We start from the raw sequence: 17,100 nt of genomic DNA, 5'->3' as shown, positions 1-17,100 counted from the left end.
ACATGAAAATATCATTTTCCGAATTTTCTATCATTCCTGTGAGCTTTCAGAATAATCGCTCCCAAACTTCAAAAGATTATATTTCAGAATTAGTTCTAATGTTTTCCTTTAAATGTTGCCCCTGATACAAACATATCACAAATGAATAAAATTATTAGGCACAATTTTAAATATGATCATATTGAATTTAGCTGTGTTTAAATTTATTTCCACTTTAATTAACCTTGTTTAGAAAAAGTTATCAACTCCCTGATTATGTTAGTTCAAAGAAACTCTTTAGCTCTATAATTTCCTTAAAAAGTGATAGAGGCTTGAAAAGGAAGGAGTAACTCGGTTTGAATGGATCTGTCCATGGTGCTGAAAGTTAATAAAGTACCTAAACTCTCCTCATTTAGATACAGTGGAAGGAAAGCTAGTTTACCTTAAAGAAAAACCTAAGTTGCACTTAGATTTCAACAAAGTGGTATTACTCAGGAATTCCTAGAATGAGAAGTGGTCATCTTCTTTGACCAAGCTCAAAACTTTAGGACCATTCCAAGGGAAGAGAGAAGGGGACATCTATCAGCCTAGCCCAGCAATCAAAAGCCTATCAAAAACTGACATAATATTTACATTTCATTAACATGTATATATCTATAACACTAGATAATAAAGAAGCTCAAAACAGAAAGATGTTAACTCTGGGCTAAAAGTATTCTAAGACTGGAGACCAACCAGATATCATTTATGTCTTTTTGGTTGTGACCTCTCCTCTAAACATTTCCCTTACTCTGGTTCCTATTTTAACACTCAGTATATTTATTCAACCCATTAGACTAAAAATTTCATAAGAGTAGGGAATCCCTTGCTCAGTTTCTCCTAGCTGTTGACCACAGTAGAAACTTTCTCACTGAAATAATTCAAATAAAATTGTTCAATTGAGTTAAATTAATCAATGTTGCTTTGGCAGTCAGAAAAATCTTATTAGATATACAAGCTAGGATTTTAAGAGAATCTTGAAGGACAGAAGAATTTTGAAAGATACAGAAAAATGTTAAGGCCATGCTTTCAGCTTTTTAGGAGGAAAAAAAAGCGAAGCAAAGATCTGGAACCTAATGATGACATAGTGAGCCCAGACATCCAAATAGTGTCTTCCAAAATGTTTCTTCCTGAATCAGTGCATGAAATATCATTCATTCCCTTAGCCCTGAGTCCTATGTTTATTCAAAAAATAATTTTGCATGACTTTTTTTCTTTTGTCATGACTGATCATTTTTCTAAAAGACTCATGATGATAGGAGAGCCTACTGAGTTGGCAGGATATCCTGAAAGACTCAGATATCCAATCAGCACACTTTTGAGAGGGGATCATCTACACAAAGCAGTGTACCTCTTTATCTTAAGCAATCTATTAGGACATGCCACACACAGGTTCTCTCTTCAGCTGCAAGTTCTCTCTTTGCAAGCCCCCCTTCGTGTAAACTTCTGTGAATACAGTGTTGCTTTACATAAAATTGTTTTTCGGTCAAAACAGGGCTGAGTGCCAGTAGATATTTAATACAGGCATCCTCAGACATACACACACAAACAACAACAACAACAACAAAAACCTGATGTTTGTCAGGGGACCTTCCCCATTCTGAAAAAAAAACAGTTACACTCTTTCCTTCCCTGCATGTAAAGAATGTGTTCCCATTCTCCAGAAATCTTACCTGGATGGCATCTTTTAGGATGGCAGAAGCACCCAACACTTAGAAATCTATCAGGGTTCTTGAGATTAGGATAGCATAAAGTGATGATAAACACACTATGCTAAGAACCACCCTAAATTGCAGCCACCCAAATATCCTTTGCATGACCCTGCTATGCACAATGACTTCATGGTTGACAGAGATCAGTTTAGGTTTAAGAGATATATTAATACATGAAAATATTTTGTTGTTTCTCAGGCAGACGATGATGGTGTGATTATTGAAAGCTAGTGCTTGACATACTTGTTTCTAACCTTTTCAAACCAAAAAAACTTTTGTTTGGGTCCACATTCCCTCCACACCATGATCAATCCCTCTACCATCTCTGAGCAATAGTGAGCCAAGAGACCGATTCCAAATGTAACAGATGACAGAAATTCCCCATCTTGCCCTCCAAACAGGAATTCTTCACTTATTTGACCAAGGAATTTAGCTTCCCAGGTGGTTCATGGTAAAGAATCCACCTGCAAAGAAGGAGACTCGGGTTCGATCCCTGGGTCAAGAAGATTCCCTGAAGAAGGAAATGGCAACCCACTCCAGTATTCTTGCCTGGTAAATCCCATGGATAGAGAAGCCTGGCAGGCTACAGTCCATGGGGTCACAAAGAGTCAGACATGACTTAGTGACTAAACAACATGGTGTTTCCAGTAGTCATGTATGGATGTGAGACTTGGACCATAAAGAAGGCTGAGCACCAAAGAACTGATGCTTTCAAACTGTGATGTTGGAGAACACTCTTGAAAGTCACTTGGACTGCAAGGAGATCAAACCAGTCGATCCTAAAGGAAATAAATCCTGAATATTCATTGGAAGGACTGATGCTAAAGTTGAAGCTCCAATACTCTGGCTACCTGATGTGAAGAGCCGACTTATTAGAAAAGACTCTGATGCTGGTAAAGACTGAAGACAGGAGGAGAAGGGGACGACAGAGGATGAGATGGTTGGATGGCATCACCAACTCAATGGATATGAGTTTGAGCAAGCTCCAGGAGATGATGAAGGACAGGGAAGCCTGGCGTGCTGCAGTCCATGGGGTTGAAAGGAGTAAAACACGACTGAGTGACCAAACAACAACAAACATTACATATGCCTTGGCAAATCTCTCCTGCCAAAGACCACCAGGACCATGCCAGTAATTGCACAAGCTGGTTTCATTTTTCTTTGCAGCCATGGAGAACTTGCACCATGGAGAACTGAAGGGCGTCTCAAGAAGTAGTTGTTAGAAAGGACTTATTAGCGGATTTGAGCTCATGTTAAAGATTTGGCATAAAGTTTAAGGCAGTGGGGCTTGTTCTGGTTTCAGTGCTCTTCAGAAATTGCATAGTTTTATCACTGGGTATCTTACTGAATCTTTATCTGGAGGGACAGAAGACTAGAACAAGGCTAAAGCTATAATGTGTTTTTCAACATGCCACAGTAGTCTCTCTTATTAGCCAGGGTAGAAACATGTTTGATCATTTCTGCGGCTTGGATAAAGTTCCTGTTTTGTCCATGTTCAGACATGATTATGGAGTGTTTCTAATTTTGTCTAGATCCATCACAGTTACAAAATGACCTTATCTGCCATTAGTGTTTGCGGGAATGGATATTGCTCCACAGAACACCAAAGCTTAGCTGTGAGTACCAGGACAGGTCCTAGTAATCCCAAGTCCCAGCAGGTTATACCAGGCCAACTTGTGGATGGCAGGGACTGATTTTCTTTTTCCCACACACACATTTCAGAAACTTCTGAAAGAGATAGGAATACCAGACCACCTGATCTGCCTCTTGAGAAACCTATATGCAGGTCAGGAAGCAACAGTTAGAACTGGACATGGAACAACAGACTGGTTCCAAATAGGAAAAGGAGTACGTCAAGGCTGTTATTGTCCCCCTGCTTATTTAACTTCTATGCAGAGTACATCATGAGAAACGCTGGGCTGGAAGAAGCACAAGCTGGAATCAAGATTGCTGGGAGAAATATCAATCACCTCAGATATGCAGATGACACCACCCTTATGGCAGAAAGTGAAGAGGAACTAAAAAGCCTCTTGATGAAAGTGAAAGAGGAGAGTGAAAAAGTTGGCTTAAAGCTCAACATTCAGAAAATGAAGATCATGGCATCCAGTTCCCATCACTTCATGGCAAATAGATGGGAAAACAGTGGAAACAGTGTCAGACTTTATTTTTTTGGGCTGCAAAATCACTGCAGATGGTGACTGCAGCCATGAAATAAAAGATGCTTCCTCCTTGGAAGAAAAGTTATGACCAACCTAGATAGCATATTCAAAAGCAGAGACATTACTTTGCCAACAAAGGTCCGTCTAGTCAAGGCTATGGTTTTTCCAGTAGTCATGTATGGATGTGAGAGTTGGACTGTGAAGAAAGCTGAGCGCTGAAGAACTGATGCTTTGGAACTGTGGTGTTGGAGAAGACTCTTGAGAGTCCCTTGGACTGCAAGGAGATCCAACCAGTCCATTCTGAAGGAGATCAGCTCTGGGATTTCTTTGGAAGGAATGATGCTAAAGCTGAAACTCTAGTACTTTGGCCACCTCATGCAAAGAGTGGACTCATTGGAAAAGATTCTGATGCTGGGAGGGATTGGGGGCAGGAGGAGAAGGGGACAACAGAGGATGAGATGTCTGGATGGCATCACGGACTCGATGGACGTGAGTCTGAGTGAACTCCGGGAGTTGGTGATGGACAGGGAGGCCTGGCGTACTGCGATTCATGGGGTCGCAAAGAGTCGGACACGACTGAGCAACTGAACTGAACTGAACATATTCAGTCAGAAAAGACTAGAATGTAACAAATATCATTTACTGTTTGTGATACTCCAGCACAGTGTCCCATGGACAGAGGAGCCTGGTGGGCTGCCGTCTATGGGGTCACACAGAGTCAGACACAACTGAAGTGACTTAGCAGCAGCAGCACAGTGTTAAGTGCCCTACATCTTTAACCTATTTAATCTTCACAGCAACTCTATGGAGTAAGTACAACCAATATTCCCATTTTCCAGAAGTGAAAAGTGTGGCATAAAGAGGTTAAGTTACTACCCAACATAAGCAATAGAGCAAGAATTCAACTTAGCGGCTATAGACCAACAGCCTCAACCTCTACCTATTGTAGAGATTACTGTCTATGTGTACAATAAATTATGAGCAGAGATTACCTTTCAAAGACAATGGGAGTACAGGGATACAGGTGCCTTTTTCTCTTCTCTTTCTTGTCCTTATTTTCTATATTATCTACAATTAATATGTATTCATTTTCAATCAGAAAAAGGAATAATTTACGAATGTACTTATGGAAGCTCTGTACCCAAGCCAAGGTCACCGTCCTAATGCAAACCCAAGTCTTGGGTGCTGTCAAAGCTCCCCTGAATGTCTGAATCAAAAGAGAAGACATCAAATGGGGAGGAGGCAACGCCCTCTCTGCACACGCGCTTTCTCTCTCTCTCTTACTCCAACTCAATTACTCCAACTCAGTTTAGATCATATTAACTGGATTTCCCGCATTAAAAAGTGGCAGGAAGACCCACTCTGGGGCCATTCCGTGTCTCTGAATTAAAGCCGGGAGAGTGGAAGTCCCCCAACATGCCCCATATACAGAAGAACAATTAGGAATTGAATTGGGAGGACTAGAACCAAATACCTTGGTCTCCAACGAAAGACCCTTTCCTGGTGGGAGAACAACACTCCTACTCGTCAGGTGAGCTCTGCTGAGTTTGTCTCGCTCTAGGACGCAGCCCAGGCACTGAGAGCGGGACACCAGCACTGCAGCCTGCGTGAGGGCTTACATGAAAGGGCTGAAAATTCTAGGGAGGGCAGTGAACCGAGGTTAGGCGGGAACCATTGGGAGGGACAAAGACTTCAGAATGAAAAGAGCTTTGTGGAAATGTTAAAGGCTCCCGATCAGACCTGTCGGCTGCTTTCCCTTCTCTCACTGCGCTGGCGGCAGAGCACACGAAACATCTTTGTTTGCTCCCCGCGCAGAGACCGACTTCAGGCCTCCTGAGAGGTGCCCACCCACCAGCTGCCACTGGCTTGGCCGCAAAGAACTGGGCTCGCAGTCATTCCCGCTGCCATCGCACCGCCCCCCCCCCCTCCACCCCACTCCCCCGGCCCTTTCCTTCTTTCCGTCTGCCCCGGCCGAGAGCCACGAGAGGCAGCCTCCCTGCCATTTAGCACCTCGGCTGCGCAATGGTGGGTGGTTTCCCAAAACGTGTGCCCTCGCAGCCGCTCGCGCTCGAGTCGCCGCTTGCAGGGGCACAAGTCAATGAGGCTTTTCCCTCCGCGATCATCGTGAATCAGCAAAGCGCTGCAGAGCCGCCGCGTCTCCGCGGGCAGAAATTAAGATGATGGGGGAAGGGCACAAGTAGAGTGTTGCAGGGGAATTTCTAGCCCCTCCCGGGAATGGCAGTTCGGGGTTGAAGGGGGCGGGGGGCGATGTCAGCTGGAAGCTGCCAGAGGGAACCTTCGGAAATCGAGAGCGATGAACCAGAGGAAGCCTTTGGAAACAGAGAGCGGTGTGGGGAAGAGTGAGGCTAAGCTGAGAAAGTGGACGGGAGTCCGGCTAGGCAGGAGGACCCCGGGAGCGCAGGCTGAGCTGAGCCGGTGCGCCCCCGGGGTAGGCAGCCCGGACGCTGCAGGTGTTGCTGAGGGAATATAGGATGGAGGGTCTGGAGTGGGGGAAGGGAGGAGAGGAACCAAAAAAAGGAGGATTTCCCGGCCCACGACTTCCTGTTTCTAACGTGCAAGTTCCCAAGTTCAGTTGGAGAAGTAGAGGGCCGCTAGGCATTGGGGAATCTGCGATGGGAACGTTAGGGAAATACCTCCCACAGTCGCGTTCTCCCATCCGTTCCCCTGTCCCTCTCTTCTTTCTCCTCTCTCTCTCTCCGGCTTCTTCCTCTTCCTCGTCCTCCTCTCCCTATCCCGTCTTCCTTCAGCTTTGATTAATATGCATGTCCATGCTCAGTAGTGCGGGCCACACTCCAGGGACCGCGCCTCCTGTCACCGCCGCCTTTCGTTAGACCCTTGGCACCAAGAGGCCAAGCGGGAAAGGCTGGAGGCGTGGGATGAGAAGACCGAGCGCTCAGAGCGCGAAGCCCGGGGACCCCTCTCCGCGCCCCGGTCCCCACCCCCCTAGCTGGACAGAGCGCCTCAGTGGCCCAGACTCCGAGGTTCCGCTCGGTCTGCGTGGCAATGGATGGATCCCGCGGCTTGGAGCGCGCAACAAACCGCGCTAAATTGTACCTGTGCGTGGCCGTTCCCGCCGCCGCCGCAGGTCTATCCCGGGCCCAAAGCCGGCGCCCGCCTTCTCGGGGAATTCTCTGGAGGGGGTGTGCGAGGGGAACCACCGTGGCCGCCTGCTAGCTCACGCCTGGCGCGCACAAGCACACGCCCAACTTTGCCGAGCTGTCAGCGCCCCCCCCCCGCCCCGAGTTCCCCCGCGCCCCCTGCGGCTCGGCACTCTCGGAGACCAGAGCTCTCCAGGTCTGAGATAAGGTGTTCCCCACTCCCACACTCTCGCATTTGAGGAGGAGAGGGCAGGGTGGAGGAGAGAAGGGAAGTAACGCTACCGACTCCCTGACCAGCTGTTCACAAACACTCTACGCCCGCAGGGGCGCCCGCTCCAGCCCCGCCAGGTCCCCCAGACCCGCCAGTGACGACAAAGAGAGGAGGAGGCAGTGCGGAGAGGCGGGAGTCCGGCAGCACCAGAGCCCTGGAGACCGGCGGCTCCACGGACTGAATACCATTATCAGCCACTTTTATTACGGGGGTCGGGGTGGGGAGGTTGAGGGGCGCACAGCAGAACTGTCTAACCCACTCTGGAGAGACCCTCATGGAGAACGAGGAGACTCTCTACAGGCGCCTTCGGAGTGGACGTGTCCCAGACGCACAAGCGGACTCTGGTCCCGCGGAAGCTGCAGTGTTGGGGATATTTTAAATGGCTCTTACTTGAGAGGAGGCGTGATTTCCACGTTCGAGCGTCTTCGCTCCCCACCCCCTCTCCGCACCAGCCAGTGCGCGCCACCACCTGAGCCTGGCGAGAGCCGGGGCGCACGCAGTCTTCAGCCTCCTCCTTTTCGCCTCTGGGGGGGATTCGGCTCTAAGCCCGTCTGCCCGACGCCCCCAGGGACAACTCTTTACTTTTTGTTTGGAAAATCGGGGCCATTTCTTTATTCGTCTCTGGGTCTCCCCGGAGGAGGACAGGGGAGGGGAGGGCGCGCGCGGCGGGCCGGGCCAGGGGAGGGGAGTGCTGGGAGGGGAGGGGACTGGGTGTAGCCTGGAATTCTCCGTCCTCGTGTTCCTAGGCTGGCGCGCAGAGTCTCCCCGCGATAGCGCCGCCGCCGCTCCCCGCGCCACCCCGTCGTTGGCTTCGGGGGTCGGGTGAGTGGGGTCATGACGCGCCGCGGGGGCCGCCCCGGGCCCCTCCCGCGCTGAGCCGGGACGCTGCCCCGCCGCGCGGAGCCCCTCGGGCGGGGAGGCGGCGGGGGGTGGGGAGGGCGCACGGGGTAGGGCGGGGTGGGGGCGGCGCGGAGGCCGCCAAGCTGGGGGGCTCTCCGGGCGGGCGCGGCCGCGGGCAGGAGGGCGTGTCTCCGGCCCGAGGGGACCCTCCCGAGGCGCGGCGCGGGACTCCCCGATGGTGGTGCCGCGGCTCCGGGAGAGCACCGGGTCTCGCCTCCGTCGCCGCCGCCGCCGCCGCCGTCGCCGCCGCGGGCGCCACCACCGCCGCCGCCGCCGCCGCCGCCGCCCGAGCCCGCGCCGAGCGTGCGCCTCGCCCTCCTCCCGCGCCCGCTCTGCTCTAGGATGCTGCGGCAGGTTCTACACAGGGGCTTGAGGACGTGTTTCTCCCGGCTCGGCCACTTCATTGCCAGTCACCCTGTCTTCTTCGCCTCGGCGCCGGTGCTCATCTCCATCCTGCTCGGCGCCAGCTTCAGCCGCTACCAGGTCGAGGAGAGCGTGGAGCACCTGCTGGCGCCCCAGCACAGCCTCGCCAAGATCGAGCGCAACCTCGTCAACAGCCTCTTCCCGGTCAACCGCTCCAAGCACCGGCTGTACTCGGACCTGCAGACCCCTGGGCGCTACGGCCGGGTCATCGTCACCTCCTTCCAGAAAGCCAACATGCTGGACCAGCATCACACCGACCTGATCTTAAAGGTGAGAGGGGGGCAGGCGCGGGCAGCCTCTGCCGGCGCCGCTGCCGCGGTGGGGCTGGCTGTGCGCAGGGGTCCGGGCTGAGAGCGCCGCCTCTCCCATCCCAGGCGACTGCCGCAGGGGCTCTGCTGCACCGCGCGCCCCTCGAAGGCCGCCCGGAGCCTCCCAGCCTCCCGGACGGGTAGTGTCCGGGCCCGGCCCGGCCCTGGCCGCCGTCGCCGCCACCCCAGCAGTCGCTGCAACAGTTGGGGCGGCGGCGGCCACCGTGCTGTGATCGGTGCGCTTGTTTTGGATGCAGTGGTCTTGGGGGCGGGGAGGCTGTGGGGTAACTGGGCCAGAAGGAGCCCAACTAGAGAAGACATTCTAGAAAGTCCTGCTACTTGAAAACAAAATACTCTCTGGAAGAGGGGCGGGGGGCGGATTCAGAGAGCCTGCTCCCCTGTCCTCGTTTCTTCTTCATTGCTCCAGTCAGGTAGTGGAGTGTTTTGGAAAAGGCTGCTCCGAGGGGCTGCGGGTGGGCCGAGGAATGTGAAGCGGGAAGGTAAAGAAGTGTGTTCCCGGAAAGCAGGGGCTGCCCTCTTCCCCTCTTCCCCGGGCAAGGTGGCCATGTCTGTTTTCCGGAGTGGGAAATGATGTTTGTAATTCTCAGTCGGTTCACATTTCACAGTAGCTCTCCTCCTTCAAGATGCAAAAAGTTCTCTGGGAAGGGGTGGGGGGGTGGTTCACTGATCCACTTGTATGTGGGTGCGTTTGGGGGTGAGGGTGAGAGTCAGAGCAAGAGAGTAAGGACAGAAGCCAGGCTGCGTGGCCACGACAAGAGCACAGTAGTCCGAGCAGCTGCTTAAAGGGTGACACTGGGAGAAACAGGCTGTGCCACAGCCCTAGGTGAGGATTTGGTGTAAAAAGTGAGGTCAGTGGTGATAACTTTCAGGAAGTTCCCAAGAAAAGCAGAAGAGTGAGGACTAGAGAGATGGAAAAGTGAAGACCTTAGGAAAGAAAAGCCAAGATAGGTTAGAATGTTCCATCCCAGTCCTGGTGGGGATTCTGGGTCTTGTTTACTGAAGGTCCTCCTCTGGGGAGGGCACACAGGAACCAGTCCTGCTGGAACCCTGGGGTGGAGGGGTGGAAGGTGCTGGTCTTGTGTGGGTCCAGATCTAGGACTGGAGGCTGGGTAGATTTCTAATCTACTTCTCCCACTGGGAGTCAGCCAGTGAGCCCGGGGAACTCTTTCCTTCTCTTTCCCTCTGCAGGTAACCCCCTAGAGACAAGCTCTTTTTCCTCTATAATTTTCCACCGTCTATTTGTTGACATCAGTAATTAGTAATGAGGGGAATCTGAGTAGAGACTCAATGGAATTAGGACCTTCCCACATTGGGTGGCTCGTGATATTTTTAACAACACACACATCATCACACATACTCATCACAGAACCTTAGTAACATCAATCCTGAGTTGTTTGCTTTTCTGATGATTACACTCGCAACATCAAAGTGTTCCCCCCCCATGCTTCAGTTAATGTATTTTGACACACACATAAATACTGCTACAAATGCTTTTCCCAGAAAATATGTAATAATTTCACCATAGGCTTAAGGAAACTATACTTTAGCCAGTCCTGACAGTTAGAAAACTGCTCCATTTTTTGATATATGATCTATTTAAATGATGTTTCTCTTTGTTTTTATTTTATTTTTTGAGGTGATGGTTCCACTGGCTGTTCATTTCCCCTAACAATCCGTCACGCAACTGTGATGGGCAGTCACCAGTTACACTGACTCTCAAGGTTAATGAGACATCAACAGGCACGTCAGATCTCTTTTCAACTGGATTGTTTCTCTCGGATTTGATTTTGATCTGTTCAGGACAGAAAACCGTATTAGACGAGAAAGTTGGGAGTGGAGAGACGGGAGGCTGGCTTTGCTTCATACCTAAAGGGCAACTTTAAAGGACTGCGGTCTTGTGAGTGAATTGTTTTAAGAAATTGGGTGTTTTTTCATGCTCTAGGTTTCTGGGGAAGATCAATCCAAGTAGAATAGTGGTGAAAACTCATTTCTAGCTGATGGCTCTCTGGTGAAAATGAATTCACAGAGCTTATGAAAACCCAGACTCGGGCAACTGAGGGAATTGCCTTCAATTTTATATACTCATTGTTTTCTTCTTATATCCAACCTCTCTATGTGGTAGGTGTGGAGCTGGGGACCAGAAAAATGGACCCTTGGTAGTCATGGTAATGAAAAGTGTAGGAACAAGCACTGACTTTCTTCCACTCTTTTTCTATGAGAGACATGATAGATTAGTCCTTTACAAAAGGTGTTAGGAGTGAGAGTCACGGTTTTCTACCCTTTCTGGTGTTTCTCTGATACTTTGTTGCTGGCATCAAGGAGACCTGACGCTTAACATTGTACACAACACCAGCCCGCCCCTGCCTGTTTTATCACATCACAGGGGAAGTGAAGTGGACAAAGCAGAACCAGGCTTTGAGGCTTTCTCAGGCTCCATGACAAAACTGAAGAAGTAGCTCCCAGGGTTGTGTCATTTACTCCTCCTCAGGCTCTGGGGGTGTACCTATGCAATGAAGGCGAGCCGGCTTGGAATATTAGTCCAGCTACTTTCTGATCCAAAACAGACTGAGGAAGGGATGATGACAAAAAGTGAACACCCGTTCACTTTGGTGTTTTGGTGTTGTTTTAAATATTGGGCTGGCCCAAAAGTTCATTTGGGTTTTCAGCATGCTGCTACAAGAAAACCCAAATGAACTTTTTGGCCAACCCAATATAATTGGGAGTATCACAGAAAAAAAAATAATCCACATTTGCAAACTCAGCTCATCTGCCTTGGAGGAGCTTTCTCAAATTCGTGCAAGTGACATGACTGCCATACACTGACCTCTGCAGTATAGAATCTGATCACAAACTACAAGAAGAGGGATTCTCCCTAGCAACGGTTTCCTCTGAAGGCTACAAAGCAAAGATGTAATTTGGGGTGAAAGTAGGTGGGGCCTGATAATGCTGGTAAGAAGCCAGCCATTAATTTTTGAACCCTTTTAAATACATGTTGATCTTCAAAAGTCTTCATTTTTGCTAGGAGAATAAATTTAGCTCATTATTATATCTTAACAGAAAATCCAGGATGTTCATCTCAGAGCAAGTTTCAGAGTAGTGCCTCACGGGCTTATATGGACATGCTTCTTTCTGATCACCTAAAGTGAAGTGTGAGCAAGACCTAGTTGATAACTGATCTGGCTGTAACTACGACAGTACTTGATTTCTTCCAGGATCATCTGTGTAAAGAACCAGTTCAGCTTACTCCTTCTAGTAATGATATCACCTTTATAACAGCTTAGTTATAAACCTGTAATACATTTAAATACAGCAAACACCAAAGGGTAGGCAGGCAGGAAAAATGGTGTGGTTCCCTTATACAGTTGAGAAAACTGCTCCTTAGAAATTAACTGACATACTATAGAAAAAATAAAAAACCAAGGACAGAACCAGGACTGTGACCCAGGATTTTGACTCCCAGCCCACTGCTCTTCTCACTATCATATAATAAACTCCTTGAGTGATTTAAAATGTACATTTCTGGTATCCAAATATATTCGATCAAAATCTCATCGCCATCTAACAGCGACAGTAGAATCATAAGGACATTCTCTTGACTGATGCTGCCCCGTGTCAATGGAAATCCACTAATAGAAAGTCCACATGCCCAAAGTAATACATTTATCATTAGCAATATACAAAGAGAGAATATTTTAGGGGAAAAATCTCTGGATGATTGAACCACGATTTCCTGTTTGAGTGCTGTCCACAGGCCAGGTCGGGGTGGATTGAACCCCAGTGCTCACTAACACAGTCCCCACCACATGACAGACCTTCAGTAACTGTCTAAGGGATCTGCCCCCATCTGTTCAGATGTTTACGTGATGGGCAAAGAAAATGCCACCAGAACTACTCTGAAAGGTATTTTCAAAATGACATTTTTATGTTTACAACTTTACAGGCAGCTTCTAAGGCTTTTCTTCTTCCAAGATACCATCCTTCCTTCCATTCTTCCTTTCTCTTTTTCCAAGATCACCTCTGTAGTCATATCAAAACCCATCTCAATTTTGAGATTGGGTAGGGGCATCTCCTTCACATCTTGTCCCCTTCTTCAGAAGAACCTCATAGGCTGTTTGACTCCAAACCAAGGGGAGGTCACGTACTCACTCTACAGACATTTTTTCTTTTACTGGGGAATCTTATTTTGTTCAAATATCAAGTTTCTATGTTATACAAACTTTTTATGTTTAAATGTACTAAGGAGAAAAAAAGTTGCGAAATGAGATTAATAGAATTTAAGTTGGAACTCTTTAACTCAAGCTTTCCACGAAGGGCAGCACAACTGCTAGCTCAGGGTCACAGAGACCTGGTAGCTGGATCAAGATCTCAGTTTTTCCAAATACTGTCTCAGCACTTTCAATCATTACAGGAAGCGCCATCATTTCTTTCTCTCCAGTCTAAGGATCGGCAAATGCCAGCCTTTTTTTTGAGCTTAGGCATTTTTACATTTTTAAAAAATTGTAACAAAAACAAAGAATAATATGAGACAGAGATAGCCCATGTCTCTCAAAGCCTAAAATATTTGCTCATAATATTTACATAAAGAAGTTCCTCTACTGTATTCCAAACCTTCTATACCGTATTCCAAACCTCCCTGACTGGAACGATTTGAGAAGTTAATGCTGTTAAATCATCTCTAAGGCAGTGGTTCTGAACCAGGGGGGACTGTGCCCTGCAGGGGACATTTAGCAATGGTTAGAGACATTTTAGCTCACATCTGGGGGTGACTTGCTCCCGGCGTTTAGTGGGTGGAGGTCATGGATGCTGTTAAACATCCTCTGAGTGCAGAATAGCCCCCCGCCACTTCCCACAGCAAAGAATGATTTGGTCCCAAGTCCCGCCTGAAAGGGTTCATTTGTATATTTCTTTTGTTCTGTCAGGATTTTTTTCATGTGCATTGATTATGTAAAATGAAAAAATGCCAAAGAGAAGTTCACATCCAAAAATTTTATAGAAGTTTGACTGGGGACAAATAGTACAACCTCTGAGGACATGCTCGTATGGGTGGTGAGGCAAAGACCAGATTTGCCAGTGTAACATTCCCCAAGAGACAGCTGTCTTGCTCTCGTACAGCTCTGTCCTTTATGGTCCAAATCCCACTCCAGAGGAACCCAGGAAACTGAATACAGTCTAACTGCCTGAATGGTAAAGCTGGCCTTGAGACTGGTCAGAGTGTCTATTACTGGCAGGCCTGGCCCCCAATCCTGGCCGTCACCCACTAGGCCCGGCTTCTCCTGATGGTATGTAAGCTCCCACTGTGAGCAGTGACCTGCTGAGGAGGCAGAAGGCAGCACTTTATTGCCTGGCCTAGCTGCTTTGCTTTGCTGAACATTAAGTGACAAAGGAAGGGCTTGTATCCAGAGGACAGAGATGGAAGACCCTTGGGTTTGGAAGGCACCTTAAAGGTCACCTCCACTGATGCTGGAATGTGCTCTTAGAATCTCAGGGTGCTTTGTCTGGTGACAGGTACTATGATGCTTTGGGTAGCCCAAGTGCCTTCAATGAGTGACCCAAGTGGCAGATACTCTTAGAGAAGACTGAGGCCAGGCCTGAAAGAGTGGCGTGTGTGTATGTCGGCTGCACCAGGAGCAAAGTAAGGGGAGGATGAGATCTCGTTTCATTCTCCTTGCATTTCATAGAAGGTGCATCCGAAAAATCCAAGTTCAGTGTCATTCTAGGGTTGTCTGACTTCTAAGCACATGTCATGTGTGTCAGTAGCATCCTCCAGTGCCCACCCTGTTTCTCTCATTTAGATTTGAGGTGCCATCTTTTACTCTCCTGTGTAGATAAGCATTGGGGCCAAACTTTGGGTAAACTGCTAATTTAAACTGGAATTTAAATATAAAGCTGTCATGTGAGAGGAAGCCCACCTTTTTAATGGCTCAGAGTAACTTGACAGATGCCACATTAGAGTTAGAGAAGGAGGCTTTTTTTTTTTTTAACCAACACAAAGACTGAACCTCTCAGGATTCACCAGACTTACAACCCTACTACAGCAGCTGAGCATTTAGCCGGTGACTTCCTGTGATAATAACTAAGAGAAGGAGAAGAAAGCTAACAGAAGTTATTTGCTTCCTGCCTGAGAGGTTGCAGCATCCCTGGCACACGAGCTTGGGGATCTAATCAGCTGTGACTCTGTGGTATACACCATCTGGTACCTGACTTTGGGGCTCAGTGTGAGCCCCAAGTGATACCTGAGATAGGCTTGAAGCAGACCTTTGAAGTCACCTGCTTGCTAGCACATCACAGCAAGCAGGCCTGTCTGCAGCCCTGCCTGTGCTGCCGCCACATGCCCGGAAGGCCACAGAACTTCCGAGGAATCCTGCCAGACTGATTTAATGACCAGCAGGGGAGGTGAGTAATCTCTAACCTTTAAAAGACAAAAAAAAAAAAAAAAGGAAATCAACACCAGTTGTTATTTCATATGGGAAGCCCTGAATAATATGTCATACCTTTGACTCCAGAAGTCATATTTTGAACAAAAGAAGGCAGTGAGAGAGCAGAGAAGCTATTTTTATCTTCGTGCTCTCTAAGAAGTCCTCCTGAGAAAATTGTTTTGGGTATTTTGAATGAGCCTCTTTGTTAGGTCTTCTACTTTAGGTTTACCTTGTGGGCTTCAGATACAGTCAAGGTGAGGACTGGAGTGCCGCCTTGGGATGTGATATCCCAAAACATCGGCAAAGAAGTGAGGACGTGAAGTAGAGAGTAGCGGGAAACAGTCAAGGGAGTGTTCTCAAACAAGCATCCTCTGTGAGCACCTGGCGCCCAGCCTCACTGGGGAACTTTGGATGATGCTGGATAACTTCTGTCCAACTTAGCCCAGCTATGGGTAAAGGACCTGGCTGTTAACCACCACCCCCCCATCCCCTGCCACGTCTCCAGCAACCATTAGTTGATCTGGGACATGAAATAGTCTCTAGCAATCCGAGATGCCACATGTGTCCCTGTAATCAGAATTGTTTTTGTGGTTGCTCTTTTATGAAAATGAAACGAAAGTGAAAGTGAAGTCGCTCAGTCATGTCCGACTCTTTGCGACCCCATGGGCTGTAGCCCACCAGGCTCCTCTGTCCATGGGATTCTCCAGGCAAGAATACTGGAGTGGGTTGCCATTTCCTTCTCCAGGGGATCTTCTCGACCCAGGGGTCGAACCCAGATCTCCCGCATTGCAGGCAGACGCTTTAACCAAGGCACAGGCAAAGAGCTGCAGACGTTCCCGTGAGTGGCCTTGACCTGTAGAGGTGAGTGAGAGGAGAGAATGTGGGTGGGACTCCGAGAGCATCTCCACCCATCTAGAGACAGACAGCTAGGAGTGTAGGGCCTGCATTGCTAAGGGGTGTTCCTCGCTTCTGGGCAAGAATCATCTAGCATAGCTGTTCACTTATTCCTGAATTTTGATAGGTAACTGCCATTTTCAGTTTTGCCACTGGATGGTGGTAAAGAGGATTCCAGGCTGGACCTGGACACTACCCGGATGTGTGGTTTTATAAGGCAGGCCCCCACACTTGAGTGGCCAGTGTCCAGCCCCTCTTCCCCTCCCACAGTCCCCTTCTTCACACATGTACCTGCCTTGTTCTCTCCCCTAGAAATGCATTCACTGCTTATCATGAGGTCAGACTTACATGCCTCCTACTTTATAGGCCTTCCCAAATTCAGGGCTCCCTCCTTCCCTTAAATCCATCTGTCTTTCAGTTGTATCCACATTCTTTAATGCTGAATTAGATAGTATTATATAATTTGCTTCCCTGATAACTCAGTTGGTAAAGAATCTGTCTGCAATGCAGGAGACCCCAGTTCAATTCCTAGGTCGGGAAGATCCCCTGGAGAAGGGACAGGCTACCCACTCCAGTATTCTTGGGCTTCCCTTGTGGCTCACCTGGTAAAGAATCCGCCTGCAATGTGGGAGACCTGGGTTCGATCCCTGGGTTGGGAAGATTCCCTGGAGAAGGGAAAGGCTACCCACTCCAGTATTCTGGCCTGGAGACTTCCATGGACTGTATAGTCCATGGGGTCGCAAAGAGCCAGACATGACTGAGTGACTTTCACTTTCTTTCATATAATTTGCTGTAATGTCATGTGATACTTTCTCTTAAGCAACATCATAAAGCTCTTCAAGGGTAGCACCATGTCTTA

The 17,100-nt window shown here is 48.5% G+C and overlaps 1 protein-coding gene across 1 annotated transcript in view; it reads left to right on the top strand.

The window, feature by feature from the left end:
• The first annotated feature begins 8,470 nt into the window (after nt 1-8,470).
• PTCHD1 (patched domain containing 1) overlaps nt 8,471-17,100 on the top strand; it is a 51,428-nt gene continuing 42,798 nt past the window's right edge. The window contains exon 1 of the mRNA XM_018044009.1: nt 8,471-8,872. Within this exon, the coding sequence (XP_017899498.1) occupies nt 8,522-8,872 (351 nt within the window). The 5' untranslated portion in view covers nt 8,471-8,521. The remainder of the gene's footprint in view (nt 8,873-17,100) is intronic.

The sequence above is a fragment of the Capra hircus genome (assembly GCF_001704415.2).
Source record: "Capra hircus breed San Clemente chromosome X unlocalized genomic scaffold, ASM170441v1, whole genome shotgun sequence".
Classification (NCBI taxonomy): Eukaryota; Metazoa; Chordata; class Mammalia; order Artiodactyla; family Bovidae; genus Capra; species Capra hircus.
This window is presented reverse-complemented; position numbering and strand designations above follow the sequence as displayed.